The sequence below is a fragment of the Empidonax traillii genome, unplaced genomic scaffold (assembly GCF_003031625.1).
Source record: "Empidonax traillii isolate 1590-97213 ecotype Southwest subspecies unplaced genomic scaffold, ASM303162v1 scaffold53:size2875158, whole genome shotgun sequence".
Lineage (NCBI taxonomy): Eukaryota > Metazoa > Chordata > Aves > Passeriformes > Tyrannidae > Empidonax > Empidonax traillii.
Genome location: NW_020955246.1, coordinates 2,050,221 through 2,067,795, shown reverse-complemented (window position 1 = coordinate 2,067,795; position 17,575 = coordinate 2,050,221). Strand labels below are relative to the sequence as shown.

Genomic DNA, 17,575 nt, shown 5'->3' with positions numbered 1-17,575 from the left:
TCTCTTTGGTATGCTAGACTAGTATTGGTATTTTTTATTTTAATGTAATTGCCGTATTCCTTAGTGCTTATTTATTTCCTTTAAGTTCAGGTGACTAATATAGATGTAGGCTTCTACAGCACTGAATTCTACTTCTGGTAGATGACTTATGCCACAAATGTGTCTCACCTTCTTTTTGTAGCCTCTGAGAAGCAGATGAAGTTAGTTTGCAGAGAGTCTTCTGAAGAGCATCTCGAGCCCTTCAAGGGGAAGTTAGAGGACTTCTTCCAGAAAGGTAACCACCTCTGAAAAAAAAAAAAAATTGGCAAATAGTGTAGTGGTTTACAAAATTATTCATAATGTAAGCTGCATTAAGTATCTGTTGCCTCTGAAAATTCCCATTGATTATGTTCCTAATGTGCCTAGTGTTGTTAAGGTATGTTATTTAGATCTTGGACATCACTTGTCAAAGATAATTGTTCTCTTGCTCTCACACATTTCCAATTGATTATTTTGTGTTTAAAAAAAAAATATTATTTGTAGGCAAAATGAAAAATATATTCATCATATATTCATTAATTTATCAGAGGGAATATAAAGCTTCAAGTTTATAAAACACTGGAATGAAAGATAATCTTTTAAAGAAGGTTCACAAATATACAGGATGTAATGGCATCTTTTATCCATAGTGTGAGCTTATGAACTGACTTACTCAGGTTTAAAGATTTTGTTTTATGTGAGATAGAAATCAGCATAAAAAAAGTGATTTACCCTCACAGAGTCTGGAGACAGTGGCTGAAATCCAAGGTACAATTTGATGATCAATTCAAGACATGTAAATGCAGGTTGCTGTTGAAATCAACAGTCCTGCTCCCTCCTGCTTCCCATCTTTGTATTCCCCATCACCTGTTTCTACCAGCACCATTGCCTCTGTGGTTGTGCAAAATATACAAAGGAATACATTTTCCCCCATCCCCTTGTAAGAGTACAGACTTTTTGAGTAAACAGTAGAAGTTCTGTATTTCTGACAACTGCATTAAGAATTGTTAAGAATTTAATTGCATTTCTCATAGAAATGGTGAACAGTTTAACAATTTACTGTTTGAGGAGTCTTAATGTCTTTTTAATAACTTTATTTCATAAGGCTATCTTATGTAAATAATTTGACAAGTGAAAATAAAATGTTTCAAAAGTAGCAGTCCCTCTTAAATTGTATTATTAAATAAGCTAATATTCTCCTTTACTGTTCTCCTAGGCCATGAAGCTCAATGGATATATTTATTTGATACAATTTTTGGTTTAGTTGCAAGTGTATATTTGGACAGTGTTAAAGCAGGAAATTTCTTGCCACAGAGTTCCTGAAACAAAAAATTGTAATGCAGATCTTTTTGTCACTGCAGGACAGTGGTATTGTCTTTTTAACTTACTTGATTGGAAATTTACAGTTTAACAATAACATCAAGATTGAGATAGTACTATAAATGCATATATATGTGTGTGTGTGTGTGTATGTGTATATATATATGTATTTCTACAGAGCCATTATGATCTCCAGCATGCTTCTTGATCTAGATTGCCAGAGTATTGTAATAATTCAATTTTGCCCAAGTCTTACCAAGACCCTAACCAAATAGTATCTTTCACAGTCATTTCACGGATTCTGTAATTCTTACTACATCCTGGTTCTCCTGAGGACTGTTGTGGTTAGTCCAGTTTGGCAGCTAAGTACCACACAGCTGTTTGCTTGCTCCCCCTCCATGGGGAGAGACAGAGAACTGGAAGGGTAAATGAAAGAAAACTAATGGGTTAAGATACAGACAATTTAATAGGGAAAGCAAAAGCTGTGTGCACAAGCAGTGCAAAATAAGGAATTCATTCACTACTTCCCATCAGAAGGCAGATGTTCAGCCATTTCATAGAATCATTAAGGTTGGAAAAGACCTCTAGGATCATCTAGTCCAACCATTAACCTAACATTGCCAAATCCACCACTAAACCATGTCCCTAAGCATGACATCTACAAATTTTTTTGACCTCTTACAGGGATGGTGCTTCCACCACTTCCCTGGTTAGCCTGTTTCAATGCTTGATAACCATTTCAGTGAAGAAATTTTTCCTAATTCCCAATCTAAACCTCCCCTGGCACACTTGTCCTATCACTTGTTACCTGGAAAAAGAAGCCAACCCCCACCTCACTACAACCTCCTTGCAGGTAACTGTAGCGAGTCATAATGTCCCTCCTGAGCCTCCTTTTCTCCACGCTAAACAAATCCAGCTCTTCCAGCTGCTCCTCATCAGACTTGTGCTCCAAACCCTTTACCGGCTTCATTGCCCTTCTCTGGACATGCTCCAGCACCACAATGTCTTTGTGAGGGGCCCAAAACTGAACACAGGATTTGAGGTGTGGCCTCACCAATGCCAAGTAGAGGGGGTTTGTGACTTCCCTAGTCCTGGTGTCACAATAATTTTAAGTTTCATTTAGAAAAACACATTTCTGAATTTCACATTCCAGGAAAACCGGGCTTCATTACGTGTAACCACTACTTGGGAAGACAAGCACTGTAACTTTGAACTTCTCCCCTGCTTCCACCTTTTCCCAGTTTATTGCTAAGCACGATGTCATGTGGTGTGAGTTATCCCTTTGATTCAGCCAGCTGTCCTAGTTCTGAACCCTCCTAACTTCTTGGGCACCCCCAGCCTACTTTCAGGGGGTCAACATTAGAGGTAGAGAAAGCCTGAATGTTTCACAAGCCTGTTCAGCAACAGCTAAAACTTGGATGTGTTATCTAGTTATGTCACAAATCCAATGCACAGCTCCATAGGAACTGCTATGAAGAAAGTTAGCTCCACCCCAGCTAAAACTAGCAGAAGGAATAGCAAATCGTTTCACCACAGTCTCAAAAATAAAGGCAACTCAGTACCTGGTTTCTTCTGCAGTGCTGAGCTACCCTACTTTCTGATGAGTGGAATATTACAAAAATACCCAGTTGATCTAGGAAGAAGATTAGTTCTGCTTTAGATAAAATTGCATTATCATTTCAAATAGAAAAACATTCTTCCAAATATTTGCCCTGTTTATGCCTATTGATGTGGAAATAGAAATATATTTATCTTTGACAGCGTAATAGATAATTTTATCCATATGTGTGCGAATAATGTATATATTGAAAAGATACCTTCTTATATGGTATCCTGGGACAACAAGTTTTTTATGTTAAATTTATTGGACACTTTTTAGTGTTTCAGGTCTTTTGCATTCTAGTAAGAGCAAAACCACATGGATTACTTACTTGACCACTTTTTTCTTATGTTCTATTGTTCTCCTTTTCTTTGTAGTGTTACGCTTTTTGGTATCTAATCATACACATTTAGAACATAAGTTCTCATCTTTTGACATCTTTGTTTCATCTACCTTATTCTGAGTTTTCAGTAGGTTGTCGGATTCCATAACTATTAATCCTATTTCTTCATCAGTCACCTGGTTGATTTGAATCTTTTTAATGGTGGGTGATACTTTCTGTGGCATTAGAATGAAAATCCTATAAAAAACCTACAATGAAGATAGATAAAAACAACACAGAAACTAATCTTGATTTGTGACACTAGAATAGGCATTGGACAAATGTCAAGCTCAGAGGCAAGTGTCTGTAAACTCAGCTGCTTCTCTGAAATTAGGAGGTAGCTGGTAATACTGAGCACCCAATAAACATCTGCTTTCAGTTTTGTTTTTTTTTTAAAAAGAGTTGTGGCTGGTTTAAGCAAATGTAAGAAAAAACCGTCTGTTATCTTTCTGCCAGCTCACAGCAAGTATCCAAAACTCAGATGATTTTCTGAAACTTCTGGATTGAAAATAAGGCTGGAACTCATACATACTGAGGTTTATCTTATGCGCGCAATTCCCATCATTTCTAGTCATTGCTAAATTGAAAATACTGTAAGGAAAAAAATACTGATTTGCTTAAATTGAAATGTTTACATTTCCTAATGATAATTAATACCAATTAAATCTAATACTTGCTCTGTTGTAACAGAAAACACTGTGAGTGTTATGGAGACTGACATTCTGAAATGCTAGAGGGGATAAACTGTACTTCTGCTGATGTCAGTGCTGTTTTGTATAACTGGATGTAATGTAGCCCAGTGCCTTTGACAGGGAATTACGTGCCAGAAGCTTTAGGTTCTGTTCCCAGTTTAGCTACTTCGTGATTCTAGCAGAGTTGGTTAATATCCTTTTCAGAGAGCATCTCACTTTTCTGTTACACAGAATGTTTAATAATCATTCTTGCTGCTGGTTTTTGTAGTGAAAGATAATCTTTGTCAAGTACTTTTTGAATCCCACATGAAAGATGTCTTGTGTAAACTGTCTTAATGCTTCATTAGCTGTTTTTGATATGCCCATGGTTTTTGAAAAAGGCCTAGATTATTCTCGAAGTGGAAATAATCTTCAGTAGATTTAATTATATGCCATAAATTATATTAATTTCACTATAATACGGAAACCTACTAATTACTGTAAATTAATATACACTTACTTTCCACGGAATTACTGTATGTGTGTGGGTGAGAAAAGTTTTTGTAAGTATTTTCCATTTAAACTGCCATGATATGCAAGAAGACCTTTGAAATCATGAAATTTGGGTGGTTTGGAATGCTCTTTAGTTCATTAAATTCTTGCTCATAATTGCTTATTCATTGATTTCATACAAAACTATCTTACGCAAAAAAAATCAGAAGAGTTAGATGACTATGAGAAAGATGCAAAATACTCTCTTTTGAAAAGTAGAAAAGAAACAGTTTGGTTTCTGCGGCTATGCAGCTCACTAGAAGGGATACTGGCTAGTGGCAAATGGTGTTAATTTTTCATAGCGTTTTTTATTCTCCTTGTGCATTCTCTCAAGAATAATACAAATCAGAAAGTGGATGGCATAAAGGAGTAGGTGAATATCCTTAATTAAATTTATTTCTTATTTTTCCACTTAAATACTTTTATTTTTTGTCTGTTTTAATAAACGTGGAAGTGCATAATACAGATTCATGCAGGATCTTGCAAAATCTCGTCCCAAATTCTTCTTCATTGGATCCAGGGCAGAGAGCATGTAAAAACTTAAATCTGGGTGTGGTTTCCTCTCTCATATTCTGGAATGTGCCAATCAAAAAGTCTTTATAGTTCATAGCAATTAACATAAGAAGAGCATAGCTGCTTCTCTTCATTTCCCTAAGAATAAAACATCTTGGTGATGAAGACTGTGCTATTAGAGGAATTCATTTATTTTACAACAGCATCTGGGAAGCAAGTAGTCTGATGTCAAGATAGAACAGTTTTTGAAATTCATTAACAATGGAAAGCAAAGCTATTTGGGAAAGGCACATGATACACTGAAGCGTCCAAGGTAACAAGCAAGATGGAGGAGGAGGGATTTGTCAAATAGATTAATCTCTTGAGATTAATCCCAAAGTGAAAGAAATTGTCCTATGTTTAGAATTCTAGCCTAGCGCTTAGGAAACGTTGGTTAAATTAATTGCTTTGCTACAACTTTGTTACAACTGCTGTACTAGTAGTTTTATGTATACTACATAAAAGGTCAACACTGTGCAGTCTTCGGGACTATGCAATAGAAAAATAGAGTCATAGACCAAGCTGCTCACCGCAGCGTTATTTCAGGAGCTAGTGCATTCTTCAGACAAGCTTAACAACTAGATGGAAAAAGTCTGTAAATCAGATTTTAACTGCTGAGTGATTTCTTCTTAGTAATATCAACGTAGGAGTAATTTCTTCTTAGGCTGCAGTAGCTACCTTGGCCTGCATCCAGTCTAATGCACTTTTTAATGTATGTTTGGTGCAGAAGGGGACTTTTGATCCACATTTCCTCATTTGCCTTTTGGAGCGCACCACAGAGGATTGTTGAGGTAGTCCATTGGGAAAGAAAACAAGAAATAAATTCTATTAGAAAGGCCATGAAGATGATCAGAGGGCTGGAGCTGAGAGCTGGAGAAGAGAAAGCTGTCAGGAGACCTTACAACAACCTTCCAGTAACTAAATGGAGCTACAGGAGAGCTGGAGAGGGACTTTTTACAGGGGCATTCAGTGATAGGACAAAGGGGAATGGCTTTAAACTAAAAAAAAAAAAAAAAGGTAAGTTTAGATTAGATATTAAGAAGAAATCCTTTGTAATGAGGATGGTGAGGCATTGGAACAGATTGCCCAGGGAAGCTGTGAATGCCCCATCCCTGGAAGTGTTCAAGGCCAGGTTGGATGGGGCTCTGAGACACCTGGTCTAGTTATTCCAATCACCCCCATGTCAAGGGGTTTGGAACTAGAGAAGCTTTAGGATCCCATCCAACCCAAACCGTTCTATAATTCTATGATAAAGGCTAGCAGCTGACCAACTTCTGGTTTCTTGCTGATTATTTCCTACTTCAGTAAGTATAAAAATATTCTGTCCTAGATGTTGTTCTCATCTACTACCATCTATTGTGTTAACCCAGGGAAAGCAATCTTCTTTTATTCATTTTTAGCCTCGTACATATTTTGATTGTAGGAGGATGATAATTTATTCTATTACAGAAAAAAAGTTGTTTTCACTCAGATTTGCTGCTTTTCTGTCAAATCAGTCTCTTAAGTAGAAAACAGAATGTTAATATGATTTAGTAGTGATGAATCAGAAGTCATCAATACTCCAAGACACCATTTTCACGATACAGTAACATTTCTTATTTCTCTCTTACTGTTAATGGGACATATCTTTTTACCTCTTAATACAGTCAAAGATTAGGAAGAAAATTACATTGGCACTCATTTTCTTTAATAGTGTGACAATAATACAGTTTTTTTTAAGGCAGATATAAAGATCATGTTTAAAGTCCTTACTCAAAGCATTTTGGTAGAGCTTTTCTATAATGACTTCCCAAAATACCAGAAACCTCTGAGAACTATTTAAAATTCTTACTTCTATGCAATAAATGTACAGCTTTTTTCCCCAAGAAGAATATTAACAGAAAGAAAGAAAAATATTCTAAAACTGTATATGAAATTAAGTCACATACTTGTCTTCCCACTAGTGTTGTACTCCTCTACTTTAATCTACATTTTGGGTTATGGTACTTGTGTTCTATTTTATTTGTAAGGTTCTTGAACATTTTAATTTTGAACATGTGGATAAGAAAATCAAGGATAATTTTTAAAAGCACTGAATTTCAGTAACAGCTGCCTGTTAAAATATTGTGTGTAAACAACAGAAGAGCAATAGCACTTTTAAGGATCTTAGAGTTGTCCTGATTTTCTTACCTGCAATTATGAAGCTGCTTCTGTCAACTAGAAAATACATCTCTGTACATATAACCAGTTCTGTAAGGCTTGAGACTCTCTTGTAGATTCTGCGACTATTCAGTCTGCATATCAAGTACTGATTCTTCCTTTTGTGAATAAAATGTACAGATATGAAGACTTTTAACTTCAAAGCTTTATTTTCTGTTCTCCTTACCATAACTTTTTTCCTCCTCATTTGTTTTCACTGAGATGTTTTATTATCTCTGCCACACATATGCAGTTCTCACATTAAACAGTGTGGGAGGATATTTATGTCCAGTGTCAAACATGAAAAATATGTCATACTTCCTTGCAGTGATAATGTTTGCTTAAAACTTTTTATCCTTCCCAGCAATGACATTACAGACCAGGCAAAGTTTGTGTTTAGACCTGGAACACTGTTTTATAAGCCAGCAGCAGAATTACTTTTATCTTTCAAACTGTTTGTGACAGTCATAACTGTTTTCATCACTCAGAGATTGTTGTATTTAAACAGATGAAAGAGTGATTTACATAAATTGGCATGAGTCTGCAAAGCGCAGAACCTTATTGCTGTGGTACTCAGAGACTGTATAGTTAGACAATAGCCTCAGTCCATAAGACACCAAATAAGTTGTCCTGGAATGTGATTGCATCCATATGCCTCTTAACTAATGCAATATTGACAGTGAGCTGATTCAAAGAACAAGAATTTGCTCTGAAATTAATATTTCCTTCTACACTACCAGAAGAATTACCAGCATCAAAGTCCTTAAAATTGATGTTAATTACAGCTATGACTTTTCAGGAAACTTTCAATTTATTATTTTTGAAAAGGGTATACATCAAATTGCTATAACCAGTTCCGCTGTATCATGACTTACTATAAAAATTGGAAGGTTACACTCCATTAGAATTTTTAATATGCATGTAATTTAGAAGAACTGGTAATTAAAAAATGAAACGTCATTCTCTCTTGGAAGACAAGGAGAGAATCTCTTAGAGACATCAGTTCTTCCGGCTTCTTTTGAATTTGATTGTTTTATACTGAATTAGCATGGCTGCTACAAAGTCACTGGTATTCCATGATAGAGAAGGATTTCCTGTTAATAGCAGCTGAGTGGCATAGTGAGTACCGTTGATACCCTTGATTTAATACAAAAATAATATGTATATGATAGTTATCAAATTGATACCTAGAATTACTGATACCTTTTCTATAGTCATTATCAGTAGTTTGAACTCTATCATTCTTTTTGAATTCTCATTGTAACCTTTATTTTCTGTTCAATTCCACTGGATTTCTTCCAGTTTCTGTATCATAGACTTAGAGGTAAACAGAACTGTAGGTTATGTGTGTTGGTTTTTCACAGGGATCCTATTAGGCTTTTCTTTTAGTCCAGCTGCTTTCTTCATTACTGTATTCTTACAAATTTCCTGCATGATTTCTTATTTATCTACTTTTTGTCGCATTATTCTCTGTACTCCAGTCAACTCCACTAGCACACAGTTTATCTGGGTTTGATATGTGTTGGACATACTTGTCTTGCCCTATTTGTGCTGATATTCAAAGTCAGTGAACTAGAAGAGTTTAAATCCATATCAAAGTTTTCCTTGCAGGAAGTCAGGATGCTCCCTGATTCATTTTAGATTATATATCCTTTGAGCAAGTAGAAGATACTAATGAAAGGAAAGAGCAGAGTCAAGAATTGGAAAGGATTGAAGAGATTCATGCACTTAAATAATGAAAGAACAAAACACACTTGCTCTTATAAGGCTCTAGTACTACCATCACGCTGGTCACTCTCAGCTTACATTTGTTCCCTGTAGTCTATAATTTCACACCATAGTCTTTGTATTAAGTTTGGAAATACCCTTCACTGCTACCATATAATACAAACTGATTATGACAATATCATGCTTAATCTGATATTCATTTGTATGGAATTTCTCTGGGGACATTTGTAATTTTGGTACGTTAATACTTTTTCTCAATTAGTTTTCGTACCTGTGATAACACATGAGTATCCTGTTTCAATGCTTTTGAGCATGATTGATAAAAATACTAGATGCTAAAAATTTCATCAAGAACTTGGAGCTTTCTGGATTAGATTCTCTTACAGTTGAAACTCTGATTTCCCTTTTAAGCAATGAGAATAGGTAAAACCTGCAGTGTTGTGGAACAGAATGTAGCAGGAACCTTGTTTTGAGAACAAAAATAACAATCACAATGTTCCTAGGGCAGTTATCAGAGGCTTGAAGCTAGTTAAAAGTCAAAGCACCAGCTTGCCACTAAGCTCTCAATATTAAGGAATGACAGAATAAAACCATATGGATAATACAGTGTTGTGAGATTACAGCTGTGATTAAAGACAGACTTATAAATGTAAAAAAAAAAAATCTGATTTCAGGTCATCATTCAACCTCTCCTGCAACTTCTGTGATATCTTTGTGCATTAATACTTCAGATGCCAGGGCAAGATACTTAAAAATGTACCTTTGTCCTGCAAAGAGCCTTTACAGTGCCGCTTTTGAACACCCTGACAGAGGTGAAGAAATCAGTAGTTTTATATCTCTTAAAAGATGAATGTATGAAATTTATTGAAACAGTAATTCTTTCAAAGCATGTAAGTCAATTGAAAATTTTTAGTATCAAGATTTTTCAGCAATCTAAACCTTGTCCCAAGTCAGCTGTTTTGAAAGTGTCTAAAAAATATTTCTTGAAGGACTTCTTTTTAGCTTCTTAACAGCATATTTTAGGATTTAACTGTTTGTACAAAGCATATGAATAAAGTCTTTCATCTTGGGAATGTCTTGCAGTCTGGAAGTGTCCTCTACAAAGTGTTGCCATCTTTGGAACAGAATGTGGTATTATTGAGGATTGTGGTGCCCTAGGACAGGTAGCTTCTTCCAGCTGACAACACAATAGTGTAGCTCTGTGGCCAAGCAGAAATCTTCAAACCTTAAAGAGTATAATGCTAAGATGAAAAAATGCTCAATAAAATGTGTTTGGTTTGATTATCTATGAATTTATCAGTACAGTTTATCAGTAGCTGTTTACAGTGTGATTCCTTAATTTCTGTTTTACACAAAGGGCCTGATGCAGCACTGAGTTGCATGGGAGTTGGATAAAGCATATATATGTTAAAGATTATTAAGCTTTATACATCTCAGGGATTCTTTCCTTATATGTAGTTGGGCAGTTCGTAGGACAGAGAATCACCAGGTGTAGTTAGGAGAGCTGATTCTATGAATTTTATTTGAAATATGGTAGGGGAACTTTGACTTTCCTGCCTTTTTAATTTCAGTCACTTTTCATCGTACCATAATTTGTTACTGGTTTGCTTTTTGTGAGAATGAAGTAACTTTTCTCTGTATTTAAAATTTCTTTTCAAATTTAAAATATTTCCAGTAATTTTATGTTATTTCCAAACATTTTTTAAAGTAAGTTGTCCTAGTAAATATTAGATGTAAAGAATATTCTTCAATTATAGTTGCATAATATAGTTGAACCAAATTCCAAAGTATATTATTACTTTTACGTGCATATGATTTTTTGAGTTGATTCAAGACTTTCCTGCTCTAATAGAGAGAAACATTTAAGAGGAATCAGGCTCATTATGACTGTTTTATTACAGCATAATGAATTTAAATACAAATTATTTGTGTTAATTATATTTCTCAGAAATAGTTTTTGTGGATTTTAATGGATAATATCGAATCAAAATGGTAGTCAAATAAAACTTCAACTGGGACTACAATTATATTTAACTCTTCTACTAATGGGAAAATTTGAATTGGCTTTTGCACAGATCTAATATTGTACAGATCTAATATTGTTCAGTAAAAACCATTTCCAAGAGATAGGAGGTACCTCATAAATAGTAAGGTAATAATAAAACCCTAGAGGTTCAGTGAGCAGAAAGTGTGCAGTAATGGGCTTAGCTACTGCAGTCACATTCCCTGGTCCTGTTATCTAATACTCATATCCTCTTCTCTTCTTTTGTGTGAGGATAAATGTGAACATTAAAAATGTTTCCATCCACTGCGGGAAGAAAATTCCAGATCCTCCCAGCATAACATTCAACAGAAAATAAGCAAGCTGTAAAACACTAAAATAGATCAGGTAGATGCAGTAATAACTCTTGTTATTTTTTCCCAGTCTTAAATCAAGCTAATGCAAATTTTTTTTTTCTTTTGTGTACACTCTCATTTCTCTCGTCATGGTAATATCTGAGTGCTTTCAATTAATTAATTAAATGACCTGAATAATGTGTCACACATGCTTTATTTTTCCTGTCATCCTTCTCCCATAAGGAAAATAGTAGGATTCTTATTTAGAAACTGAGAGATCCCTTTTTTCAAATATATTCTCCTATGCGTTTATCACAAAGAAGGCAAGCTCAGAAAAGAAAATCATTGCTTTGTATTTGTATGCATTTGGGTGTTACTTGTAAAAACATCCATTAAAAGAATCTGAACAAAATACTTTTAATGTTAGTATCCAATTTATTTGTGGCAAGATGGAGAAATATTGCAGGTCAAAGTCTGCTTCTATTTTTTCAGTTTTTTTTTTTTTTATTTTATTTCAAATTACAGGCCTTCCAAACAAGTAAATAGATTAATCTTCCTACTTAAATTGAGGTTGTAGAAAAATTTTGAGTTAAAAACAAGAATTAATTACATTGGAAGTATGAAATAATTAGGCAAACACTTGTGATTTTGTAGAGGAAATTACAAAATTTTTGTTTGGAAAAATATTGAGCCTTTATTGTAAGTATTTTAAACTATTTATCATAACTACTTGTGTAGAATGTATGTAGTCCAACAGAAGTGATTTTTCTATTGTTGTATTCTCTAAGTAAAAGCTAAATCATGCATGCTTTTTCGTAGAGGCATTTGTGATTTTTGAGCAATATATTTTCTTTATTTTTGTAGTTATTTCTTGTTTAATTCTAGCTATTTAAATTTCATATTTCTTGGCTCCATCTTAGGGGTTTTTACTAAATATGAATCTTTATAAATAGTAATTTTCTTGTTTAAAATTTTAGAGTTTTATTGAAAGATTTTTTTCTTTCTTGTTTAAGGCATACAACTTTTTTCTTAAACAAGATCCTGCTAGGTGTTCTTCAAATTCAGTTTTGATTCAGGTTTGAAGACTAAACCATTGAACTTCAGAGGCCCGAATGTGTCAGGTTCAGTGATACTAATAGATAAATGCGCAAAAGTTTGCTTTATATCATCTTATAACTGATCTGTAGTATTATAAGGAATTTTCTAAACAAGGAGTATTCATTTGGCACATCTCGCATCACTAAAATGCAGTTACGGACGCTAAAAAAAGATAGGCAATATCTACCTCAATATTTCACCTTGCTTTTTATATGCGAATATCCAATATCAATACTTAACTTTAATTTGATTTTCGTTTTTATTTTCTTTACCTGTAAATATGAGTATTTGTGTATTTGAGAACCACGTTCGGCTTGAAGTTCTCCTCCTCCATCCTGTCTATATGGATGAACAAAAAGGGGAAGGTGACTGTCATACTTGCAAGCAGCACATTTTTAGAAGGTCAGAATTAATAAATTCATTCTAAATAATGTAGTTCTCCTGTTCATGCTTTTTCTTGACAGTCTTTGTTTCTTAAAAAACCATCATTGCTTTTTTTTTTTTTATTTAAACAGAAAAGTAGCAAAGAAACAGATGTGTCCCATATAAAATATGCAATAAATCTTGTCTCACAAATTCTTTGCTCTGAACTTTCTGACAGAAACTGTCAAATATCCACTTTAATTCTAGTATAAAATGTTCACTTTGTGTCATGGCGCCGACCACCATATGCTGAAATAAAGTCAGTAACCAGCAATAAAAAAAGCCAACATACACACCTTTGAAAGAGTACAAGCAATCAACAGTGAGAAAGGTCTATATAAATCTATGGAGAATTAATCTCAGCTTTGCCACTATCCTGCTGGGCATTTACAATGAGACTTTGCTCCCAACCACCAGAATTGGCTTACTTTGCAGGAGGAGTGTATCCTAATGAGGGGAAAATGTAGGTAAAACAAAGCAGCAGCTTTTAACCCCCCACCCCCATGCTTTCGATCACCTAGAAGAGCATGTCCTGGTGAGTTCAACCTTTGGGGCCACTACACATCGAGTATTGCTGTACTTTAGCTGATCATGTGAAACCAATCTTGACTGAGCTCAATCAGCAGAAATTACTTGAGCTTCATAAATCACTGTTATCATTCCACAGGAGGAGGCATTGCTATAGATTTTTCCTCCTAAAAGTTTTCAGGCCACAAGTTTCACAAGCTTCTCTGAAATTATTTTAATTATATTTGTATAATTATTCTTTATCTGCCAGCCTAGCTGTTCACCATCAAATTAATTTTTAAAAATAATATTCTTTTGTTTTTGAGACCTCCTGCTTCTTCTTGGTTTTTAATAATTATTTAACTATTTAAAAATATTGTCCTTGGTATAAAAACGTGTCAATCCCTAAAGTTTCTACTTCTGCTTACAAAAGGAGATTGAAGTTACAGAATATAGTTTTCCCAGACACAGAACAGATTTAACCTTATTATGTTTGAAAGGATTAGAGTTAATTTTTCAGTTCCGTAAACCGTTTAGATACGTTTAGTAAAGATTAATCTTGGAATTAGACCACAAAATTATAAGAGTTTCTTAGTAAGAAAGTAGAATTATAATATATTTCTGTAGTGTTGAAGTACTAGAGAGCTTTAAAAAATGTTTATTATCTGGAATACTGAATGTGGGAGAATGAGGGATTAACGGCTTGATGACATTTTAACAGAATACAGTTTCAAATAATTTAATTGGAATAAATTGAAAATTGTATTGCTAAGTCTTGTTTTGTAATTAATGCCTCCAGAACACAGGAAAGTAAGATTAATGTTAGTCCTAATTTTAATGAAAAAATTAACATTTTGTATGGAAGCCAATTGAAAAATAGCTTTAATTTAAAAATCTGCTCTCACAAAATATAATAAAATAGTACTAAGAAAAATACATTTTAAGAAATGTAGGACTTTATGAACATAAGGATAACGTTTTTTTAGTGTTCTCTAGAATAACCTTCAACACTTTTTCTAGCACATTTATAAACAGAATTATCACTTCTAAAAGAAAACATCATTTCCTAGGTTGTTTTATTACCTCTGATAATAAACACTTTCTTGAATGTGTTGGTTGAGCATCTTCTGCTGGTGTTGTGTGTCTCTCTGTGTGTACAAGTGTCTACAATTTATTATGGTTTTGTACCATTAAAAATATTAAATCTAGTATTTCACAGTTTCTGTATGGTAAGTGTTAATTAATTAGTCCTTGACCCATACCTAAGATATAGGTTGACAACTTATATTCCTTGTAACTTGTGGAAAACTTGCTTGTTAAGCAGCTTTCCAAGACTGCACAGACAATCTTTGTACTATAGAATCATTTGTACATTTTTATCATTGGATTGGGTTTTTAGTTAAAAAAAAAAAAAAAAGTACCACTGCAGAGGAAAGTAAATTGTTTCATGGAAGGATGATTAAGACTTCTTGGCAGCAAGAGTTCTGAAGACTGTTTTGAAAGGATTTAAGATGTCTATACCAGTATTTAAACAATGTAAAAAAAAGTTGTGTAGCCTAATTCCATGTTAAAATGTGATGTTTTCCAGTTTAAAAATTAGGTGAAAGAAATAAGGCTTATGTGATTACACTGTCTGTTGATTGTTCTCCTGCTAATAATTTTTAATGCATTGGCAAATTTTGACCAAATGTGACAGGGTTAGAGATCCTAAGATACTAATCTTTTAAAATCTCAATAAAAATATGTGGCTAAATAGACAAGAGTGACCCTGTTAGCCTTCCAGGGAGAGAAAAGCTGTATCAGGAACTCAACCCTTAATTAAACATTAATGAATCCATCTGGGAACTAACTCTAAAATACCGGTCTACATTAGACCAACTTTCATTGATTCCATTGCTCCCAGACCTTCTTGTTTAACTGATAGCATAAAAGAAAAATCTCTTCATGGGCATGGGATCATTTAGTTTGGGGATTTTTTTGCATCTAATGTACTGCAATAGAAAGCTATATTAGTCATACAAATCAAATATTTACATATCATTTCCAGGGTGTCTGTTGAATTCCCTGAGTTCATAAAGCAAACCAATTATAAGTTAGTAACTAACTAAAATTGGTTTATCAAGTAATACATATTATAAAATGAGTGACTAGGAAGCTGTATATAGAACATTTAAGCTTTTTAATGTTTTTGAAATACAAAATATTTATAAGACAAAAAAGCTCCTGCATGAGAATAATGGACTGTAGCCATGTGAAGTAATTTGCAGTCATGTGTTTTTTTTCAGATTTGAAATTTAATACAATACAACAAAAACCAAAATGAAACAGAAAATGTTTTCTACTATATGTGTTCTCTTGCTTACTATGTTTGTATATGAAGTCTACTAAGTAATAAGAATTCCTTTGTTCAAAACAAAATTAAAAGTAATATTATGTCTCAAAATATAGGGTTGTATTAAAAGTAACTCATATAAGAATGTAGAGGTAGGAGAAAATTAAGTTTTTACATATAGTTCCAGACAGATAGACGTTTATTGAGTATACCTCCTCCTAGGTCAGGACACACAACTCCTCTAGGATTTTTGAAACATCATAATTTGTGAAAAACTTCAGACTATTGATTTTCTGGTTTTACATTCTTTTGCATTCATATGAGTATTTTCATGAATACTTGTTTATTTGCACTTGAAATTTGTTAATTTGTTTAAAAGGTACTATTAATTTTATTTCCATTCTTTTAAAATTCACATTTCAAGAAAGCAGATTCTGACAGTGTCAGGTAGTGAAGCATAGTTCATGTATTATATCATACAAATTATTCATTTTTATCATTTGCAATGCATTCTCTTCATGACCTTTGATGCAGAGCCCTGTCTTTTTCTAGGCAGTCAGATAACAGTAACAATAAAAAGATTAAATGTGTGCCAATGATTATTATGAACACTTTGTATGAATTGCTAGTTACATGTTGTTGTCATTAGTATCATCAACTAAACAATAAAGCCTCAATGCACTGAAAACTACAGATTGTTTCTTCCACTTTGCATAGTGCCCATTTAAACAGGGTTATTAAAAAGTTTCCCTTGCATGAAAATTTTACTTGAGAGTGGAGATACATGCAGTATACTTTTAGTCACAAAGTATTCTGGGTTCAACTTCTGATACCCAACTATATCAGCAATCATAATATTCAAGAGATTTGGATCTCTGTTATATAATGGTGGTATGTCTTTATACTTTAAAAAGAACAAAAAAATAAAGTGTATTGTTGCTTCTTCTCCTTAGTTGGTAAAGTCGTAGAATGTGACTTTTGTCACTTTGGAAAATGATAACCTAGCTGAACCTCTCTGAAGATATACTCTTCTTCCTCAACCCTTGATTAGGGGATTAGTATGTTTCTAGGATGAGTTTCATGTTTTGACTACCTATGAACATGCCTGCCTAAGAGGTTTTAGTCTTGACTGGTAAGGAATGTGAGTTCTCTAGAAATGTCATTATAACCTTTTGTCACTGTTTTAGCAGTCCCTGTCCAAGCTTTTTAAAGTTACAAGTGCAATATCATTAGGGTTTTGTTTTGTTTTGTTGTTGGTTGGGTTTGCCTATGTTTTGTCCTAGATTCTATCTTAACTGATTGGTTGGAAGATATGGGTCAGAAAAGACATATTTTCCTCTTAGAGGGGAAAAAAGAAAAAAACCAAACAAAACACCCCCAAACAAACAAACAAAAAACACAAACAAAAAACCAAATACCTTGGTTTAGGGTTTTTCCCATGGAGAAAACTCTATAATTATAACTGTCTCTAAAAGTTCATGAAGCATATATTATTGAATCACATGAACTCAACCTTGGAATATAAAGTAAGAGTTCCAATGTCTCCATCCTGACTGCTACTTGTCTAAATTTTCTTTTAATTTTGAAGATTATTATTGCTCCTAAATGCTTAGAAAATTTATAAAACTTTATGCATCAGATCTTTCAATTCTGAAATAATAAGGTACTGAAAAATAATTAAAAAAAAAAAAAGCTGTAATGGATACAACTAGATCATTACACTTGTGTGAATGATCCTTCTTACATGCATTCCTATATTTAAGACCAGAGAGAAATACCAGAAAGTTTATCCATCAGACTCAATGAGTATTAAAATTCTCACTAGATGGACAGTAGTAACAGATTTTTGTGCAGTTGTGAGTACCCATTTTTCTTTG

At 33.7% G+C, this 17,575-nt stretch overlaps 1 protein-coding gene across 2 annotated transcripts in view; it reads left to right on the top strand.

Moving 5' to 3' along the window:
- Positions 1-17,575, top strand: part of FMN1 (formin 1) — a 131,050-nt gene that overhangs the window by 94,468 nt on the left and 19,007 nt on the right. For both annotated transcript variants that reach the window (XM_027879306.1, XM_027879305.1), the window contains one exon: positions 182-274. In XM_027879306.1, the coding sequence (XP_027735107.1) occupies positions 182-274 (93 nt within the window). The remainder of the gene's footprint in view (positions 1-181; positions 275-17,575) is intronic.